We start from the raw sequence: 7,956 nt of genomic DNA, 5'->3' as shown, positions 1-7,956 counted from the left end.
CGACACATCGCTTCATTTAAAAAAATAAAAGGACATAGCTCCACATGTTACATTAAAGCATGTGTTATAATTCTACTTATAGAATTGCAGAAGGCGGCAGAAAATTTCCGGAAACTTTTAATGGGAAGCTAAACTGGAATTGGGAAATTTCCAAGGGAGTTATGGTAATTTGCGGGAATTAACTGAAATTAGGGAGCAATTTAAACAAACTGAACCATACCCAATGTCAGATAATGTCATAGGCAAATAAGGATTTTGACCCAAGTTTATGCATTTGATGACACCACCACACAACTTTTAGGGATCTTAAACATTTTTACAGTTCTCTTTTGTTCTTGAAAAATCAACAACAATAACAAAAATAACAATTTAAATGTCTAACTTAATGTGCAGAAAATGTCAAATTTAATTCAAACAACTCATTTTATTTGATCATTATTTTGGCTTTTTTGCTATTTTGTCGACATTAAAACAAAACAGATTTCAATAAATGTGATTTCACAACAAAATATTTACAACTCTGAACAAAATGTTTTACATATTACTGTTTCTATTTGTCCCTACATGTCCAGGTGACCTAGTTTATCATTTTTCAGGGTGTGGCATTTTCAGCTTCTGTTAATGAAAAGTACTTGTGTGCCAAACTCAGAGCTCGAAACTGTACTTCAGTATTTGCTTGACCTCACCTAGAGATGTTGACATTTGTCTTGTGACGCTGCAGTCAGGTCCTGTACTCCTGACAGACGCGATGAAGGACCGACTGAGGTGTTTGTTTGACCCATCAACCTGCTCCAAGCACGTGTGCTCAAAGAGTGTCCCCATAGAATGTTCCTTAAGAAAACTAAGGCGTAACACAAGTTGAATAATATCTTCAACCCCCTGTGGGTGTGTTTTTTTATTGGACTATGAATAGTAGTGCTACCTCTGCTTGCCCACCAGGTGAGGCTGTATTTCCACGAGATTGCAAAGATTTTATAAGCATGTTACTGTGCTCACCAGACTTTAATTCCTGTAACCAGAGGGTATTTGTTAATGCAGTCAACTTGGCTGAACAGAAAATAATAAGGTCATGAAAAAAAACATGCCTCAGAGGTCTGTGGTCTGTTGTGCATCAAATATCTTCACTCTGACCCAATAAAATATGCAATAAATGACACAACTTTGAAATAACCCAAGTATCTTACTTTACAAACCACAACTAACTCTTGGTCTACCAAACAACAACAACAAAAAAAGAAAATCTTATCTTTCTTAGATGTTGCAATCATGAGAGCACCCTTTTTTAAGGTTTCACAGTGCATAAAACAACTGCTGCAAATTCCCCACCAACATCCATCCAGTTTCACACTCATTTCAGTTTATTTACGCACAATAAACTTATAATAAAAAACGGAACTTAACAAAAATCTATTGGAAATTATAATAATTTCACTTCAAAATTATTTAAGGTTTGAATGAAACAAACTCCCTCAACTAAAATCTTTATTAGCGCGTTGAAAAGACTTCTGGATTTAATGTAATCTCAATAATAATATCTATTTTTGCTCATTCTTCATGTCTTCAGAAAACAGCGGCTTACAACGGTCACGTGACCGCATGCGCGGTGCGGATTGGACAACGGGCGTGCCAATCAAACGTGGGCGGAGTCAGTGGGATGGAAGCAGGGAGACGACGGAGCTGTCAAACCCTGACAAACGTTAGAAATATCATCGAACGAGCGCAGCACAAACCGTCGTGTTTTGCCCGTCTGTTGACGTAGTAACGACGCGGGCCGATTTCGCGTTGAATTTCGGGATTCAGCCCTTTTTTGGATGTTCGTGTTTCTTGAAAGCCGTTCGCAGGCGAGCAACTTGTTGTTTTGTTTGAAGGCTCCGGAGGCTAATGTCTGTTAGCTTCTCTCCGGTCGTGTTGACAAACTAGCCCCCCGGTCCGCCCAGTCGCCGTTTCAGCCTCGGCGGGACGTTTGCCACGAAATGTCCCCCCGGCAGAGGCACGAGACCCGGCTCGGACTGCTGCCGTGAACTCCTCGGTGAAGTAAAACCAGGTGAGTCCGCCGAACTTTCAGGAGCAGACCTGAAATTAGACACTTGCAGCTGCTTTCCGCACTCTTGTGTTTACATTTTATTTTGCTCTGCAATCCACAACACACGCGTTTCCAGCTTTTGGTTCTTTATCTGTTTGTCTCCACCTAACACGGCTTGTTGCATTTTGCTCCTTATACACACACCTTTGCTATCAGCTGCATCCAGATAGGTTACTTTCCATGGCTCCTGCCCCATCAGTTTGTTCATTACTCACAAACCACTGAAGAATGACTGGAATGCACATATTATGGATGTTTACCACAGCTGATTGCAGTCAGATAAGAGCCTGTTGTTCTCTGTTGTGTCTGGCCTTGCTCAAACTCTTGCTATTGTTCTTATTTATTTGGAAGAGTAAAAACAAAGTTTACAGAAGGAAATTCTGCAAACCTAATGCTTGTTCTTCCATACAGAAAATGCCACCATGCCCATGTAGCTCATATAGCAGTGTAGGGACAGTAAATTACTTGCTGAAGCCTAACATTATAACATCGCTTAGCTTTTGATTTGTAGGTGACATGTCCTATTAGTCTGTAATCCACTGCGACACAGCTGGATTGTGCTCAGCCCTCCCTAACCACTCTTAAAACATTTGGCCTGAGGCTGGTGTGATGCCCCATCTGTTTTGAAGTAGCAACAGGCCACATTTAAAAAAAAAAAAAAAAAAAAAGCAGCCTTTTAAAATTCCACCCAGTGCCCCTTTTCGTGTGGTGTTTTAACTGCTTGTCCTTTGAATCCGAAGGCAAGAGAGTACAGATTGGTAACGAATCCAGTAATCAGCATGGGTGGCACGCCTCTATTTTTGTTTTATCACTTGCTGCGTCACGGAGGGTTGTATTTAATAAACTTAAATTGTTTATGTTTACTTCTTGCACAGCATTAGATCTTTACCAGTGTTTTCCTACTCCCACAATCTTAGATAATGTCCATAAACTGAACAGACAGTAGCCACAACCAGAGCAGCCTGTAAAAAGCTTACAATATAATGATTTTTGGCCTTATTCTAAATATAAAATAGATTATGAAAATGAGGTTTGCAGTAATTTTAGCTAATGCATTCATATTTATATGACACTGATCAGTTAATGATCCAGTTAATGACTCTTTTGGCTCATCAGAAAGCTATAAGAATAAAGAAATACTTTTAATCCAGCATCTCAGGCTTCTTTAGTCTCGTTTTTATAAGGAAGTGTTCATGTATTGGGCTGCTTTGACCGCTAATGTGGGCGTGTGAATTTAAAAACCTTTCTGGTTGCAGCGAGCTGTTGTGAATCAAGAGTGAGCTATTCTTCTTGCTGACCTATTCTCGTCTACTCATGTACTACATAAATGTGTCTCTGCTTCTGCTCTTGGATGGAAACCCTTCTGAAAATAGACAGGAAAGCTTAGGCCTGGTACATTTTGGCTTGTGTTTTTCTTGGCACAGGAACCCTTTTTTTTCTTCTTCCCCCGATGCACCATATTGGCAAGGCAGAAAATGAATTTGTAAAATAAATACATTTTTAAAAAAAGGAAAAGGGAGAATGTAAATCCTTTTAAGGACACGACTGGGACAGAGAATGATCACAGAAGCCATGTAGGTGGGATCTCTCCTAGAGTGTAGTGTCATTGTTGTTGTTAGGATCTAATCCTTTTAAACCTCATCTGGGCCTCAGATTGACTGTTGGCTTTCAGCATTTGTTCTTTAAACCTCCACCGATTTTTAAATATGAACTTATTTTACAGTTTGCAATTATATGTTGAGCTCTAAACTTATAGTAAACTCATAACATTTGACAGAAATGACTAAAATGCGTCATGGCTGCTTGAGAAGATCTCAGAGTGCATAATTATAGGCTTTGTGGCATAAAAGATGATGATGTGAGTTCTGGTTTTCTTTGTTATGCATGAGGTCACTGTTGGTCACAAGATCTAAAAAAAAAAAAAAGAGTTAATAAGTATATAAAAACTTATCTGGAAACTTCAAATAAATTTCTGAAAACTCCAGGTGACCAAATAGATTCTTACATTGTCAATGAATCCAGTTTTATTGCATCAGTTTGCAAAAAAGTAATCCCAAGACATTTTAAAGAGAAATTAAACGAGTTTTAATTCAAGTTAAATACAGTCCAGACCTGCCCAAGTATTTGCTTTTATTATAAATAAAACACAATGAAATTCAGCCTGATTATCTAACACTACTGCTTATTATGTGCAAATTTGTAAACAATTTATTTAGTTATAAAACTTGTTGAAATCTTATTGAACATTTTTAATATATTTATTGCTATTTGCAGCTTTTTTCATTTTAGTTTTGTCTATTTTTTTCTTATTTCAGGGTGGATCCCTTTCTAGCCTCGCTTGTTTTGTTTTTTTCCCATTTATTTGTCTTTTATGTTTAGTTTTGCCATCTTTGTGCAAATTAAGTAACAAATTGAAACATGCAATCACCAGAATGTTATTTTCACTGCTGTTTTGTTTGGTAAATATGAAAGATGACTTCAGTAATTGATTGATTCATGCAGCTTGTTTAATGTAAATACCATGAATCAGAAGATAATGGCAGTGTTTTTAATGCCTCTAACATTCTTCTTTTCTTTCTAAATGGTACCAAAGTGCTGCCGTACAGTTAATTAAAAATGTTAAAGTAGAGTAAATGTTGCAGCAAAGTACTATACATTATTTGCAAATTCAGTTGAGAAGCAGCTAATAGCTAAATTACTGATGCCCTCGTTCTGCCCTGAAGGATTTTAAAAGCTTTAAGTGTTAAAGCTCATTACACTTCTCGGTCCTATTCTTAAACAAAGATTGCTTCATTGACTGTCGTGTTAAAGAATTCATTATAAGACCCTCAACCTAAGGGGACAACTGTGAAACTCCAGGTAACAGAACAGGTTTTATGAATGTCCTCAAAAGGGGACCTGATTACTGGGAATATTAGGATTTAACTGGTTTGTTTTACTTTTAGCCTGAATGCTTGAGAAACAGATTTGTAGCAAGGCTGAATATATTAAATGGAAAAAAAAAACAACAAAAAAACCCCCAACAAATTTTCCTCTGGCATAAAGTATTTTTAAAGAATATGAAAACCACGTTGCTTCAGCCATGGACTTCCTTTCCTGTCCCTCTTTGTACCCCGCTGACTTTGTTTTGGATGGTAGAAAAAACCTGAGCTATTCCTTGGCTAATCTCCCATAATCAGACAATCGACCTTTATTACAGCCATTTTATTTGAGCCTGTTGAGCAATACTGACTTGTCTCATCAATACTGAGATCAGAGAGCGCGTTAAGAAGCAGTTGTTTAATTTCTACCCTCATTTTAGTGTATTTGTATGGAAGAACTTATGAACTCATCTTATTTATAGGTAGCAGAGTACCAGCTCATTAATTTTCTGCTTGTTCTTTTTTCCAGGTCTCCAAGGACTGACTGCATCCCTGTCAAACATGTGAAGTTCTTATCATGCTGGACTTCTCATTTACAAGCAGTGACGATCTGGACATGTCAGAAACTTGGATTCGTCGACAGGAACACCCAGAATAAAACTTTAAAAACTGAAGTCTATGACTGTGATCTGTTTTCTCCCAGGACACAAACTGAAAGCACACTGCCCTGCCGTGAAGCCCTCGGCATCTTTAAAACAATCTAGTCCTCTTGTCATGTGGGTTCATTGTAGAAAAAGGCCCATATCACCTTCTTTTTCGTCGCCATGGACCGGAATAAACGCAACTCCATTGCTGGGTTCCCTACATGGCCTGAACGCCTCAGCGACGACAGAGACGGCATTGGAGGGGTAGGAAACTGTGAGATGGGCCCACCTTCGCAGGTCAGTTTTGGTTTCTCTTATTTCTATATTGATGAAGTGTTGGTTGCAAACACACTTCACTTCACTCTTATTTTCTGTCAAGAAATGTTATTTAATATTTTTTATGACTGCAATAAGCCAAAGTCAAAGGAAATGGCACACGTCTACTCCTCTGTCACCTCCTAACAGTTTAACAGTTCTGGTATTTTTATAGCAAACAATGAAAACTAATTGTGTCCTAAATAAAATTAAGATTTAGTATAATTACATGTATTGAATTGGCATTGGACACTATTACATGACGGTTCAGAGCAGATAAATATGTGATAAATATGTCAATTACAGGTATTCTCCCTTCCCATCTAGAAGCGGGTGCTCATATTATTTAACTTCATTTTGCTAAAAGCCAGGACATAAAGGAAGCAGAGGAAGATAATATTTAATCACTCAAACAAAAAACCTAGGAATCTGTTGATCACAAACGGCCACAATGGAAAGAGAAGAGAAGTTCATGTTCATGTTCAGCAATTTGAAAAGATCTATGGCAGGCCATTTGTGTATTTATTTGATATTCCTGATATCGATCATCTCTGAAGTAGCAGAGAAGCTCCATGTGAGGGTTTCACATTTTATTATGTATTTTCTCATCGGGAGATGTTACTCAGTTCTGTAAAACAACAACAAAAAAAACCTCCTTGGATTTTGTTATTTATTTGTTTGTTGTGGTTTTGTAATCATATCTTAATTCTGGACTTTATCAAACATATGGACACTGTTTACAGTTTAGATTAGATGAAAAAGACAGAATAATGTGACTTTTTTCAATTTTGTGGTGAAGTTATCAGGTGACACGTCCTGCCTTACTTAGAAAGAAAAGTTTGTTTTTTGTCTTCTTCTGGGAGAGTTGTTTTTTTTTAAAAGCAAACAAACTAAAAACACTCCTTGTATTTTTTTTTTTTTTTTACCCAACCTGTACCAAATCGTGACCCAAATGTTGAGTTATATACAGAACAATAACGTACTGTTACACTCTGACTTATTAGTCATAAAATTCAATCAGTTGCTAACATTTTTGATAACAGGGATGATTAATCAGTGGTATTTTTTTTTTTTTTTTTTCAAAATTGGTTACAAAACGTGTTTTCCACTCTCATCAGCTGACTTTTGCCACCATTCAGGTGAAACTTTAAACCTGTTTTGCTGTTAATGGCAGAAACTTGTTGACCGACCTGCAAAAACCACAAAGCTCAGTTTAGTCACGAGCTGGAGGTGGTTCTGTTTAGACAAACGTGGGCTTGAAGCTGAAAAATGTGAAGTTAAATATGGTTTTATGGACCAGCATGTTGGTTTTCTTTATCATCAATCATTCAATTTAAGGCTTTCCCATTTAAAAACAAAACAAAACAAAACACAAACTGTGATTGATTTTTAGGCTTCTTTCTGTCTGTTCGGACTTTAAAGTCAAACCAGTATTTATGTCCACTCTGTGGTCTCAGTCCTTACTACTATACCACTTAAAGGACACACAACCAACGCCTCTTGTTTTGAATGTCTGCTTAAGCATGTCCTTTAGGTAGGGACGTCCTTTTGTCCCGTCTTCACCAGTGGGTTCTTGTATTGTTGGTTCCAGGTGGGCAGGGTGTGTCCGTCCTCCTACAGAGCCCTCATCAGTGCCTTCTCTTGTCTGACACGCCTTGATGACTTCGCCTGCGAGTGGATTGGTTCTGGGTTTTTCTCTGATGTTTTCAAGGTGGGTAAAAATCAGCTGTTATCACTTTTATATTTATTTTATAGTCTTTCTTCCTCTGCACCCTTAGATGCTATAATATTTTCTTCCCACCCTTCACCCCATTCACAAGGATTCATTTATAATACAGATAAAAATCCCTCTGATGCTTATTTTTTGCCTCTTATATGTATGCATGCATCATATGACAAAGTTGTTGTGATAAAATTTTGATGAAACCGTTGAACCTAACCTAGTTTTCCATTTGATTTGCTCTTGTCATGTTGACACAGTTGGCGAGTTAAAGATCGATTGTGAGTTATCTTCTCCAACTAGTCTTGCTTTGACATTTTTAGGTCAAGTTAG

The 7,956-nt window shown here is 37.5% G+C and overlaps 1 protein-coding gene across 1 annotated transcript in view; it reads left to right on the top strand.

Moving 5' to 3' along the window:
- Window positions 1-1,634: 1,634 nt before the first annotated feature.
- The window catches only part of tesk2 (testis associated actin remodelling kinase 2), a 31,520-nt gene continuing 25,198 nt past the window's right edge, over window positions 1,635-7,956 (top strand). Inside the window, exons 1-3 of the mRNA XM_017411146.3 lie at window positions 1,635-2,044; window positions 5,474-5,885; window positions 7,495-7,614. Of these exons, the coding sequence (XP_017266635.1) occupies window positions 5,769-5,885; window positions 7,495-7,614 (237 nt within the window). The 5' untranslated portion in view covers window positions 1,635-2,044; window positions 5,474-5,768. The remainder of the gene's footprint in view (window positions 2,045-5,473; window positions 5,886-7,494; window positions 7,615-7,956) is intronic.

The sequence above is a fragment of the Kryptolebias marmoratus genome, linkage group LG20 (assembly GCF_001649575.2).
Source record: "Kryptolebias marmoratus isolate JLee-2015 linkage group LG20, ASM164957v2, whole genome shotgun sequence".
Taxonomy (NCBI): Eukaryota; Metazoa; Chordata; class Actinopteri; order Cyprinodontiformes; family Rivulidae; genus Kryptolebias; species Kryptolebias marmoratus.
The sequence above is the reverse complement of the archived record's forward strand: the minus strand, read 5'-3'. Positions and strand labels throughout refer to the sequence as shown.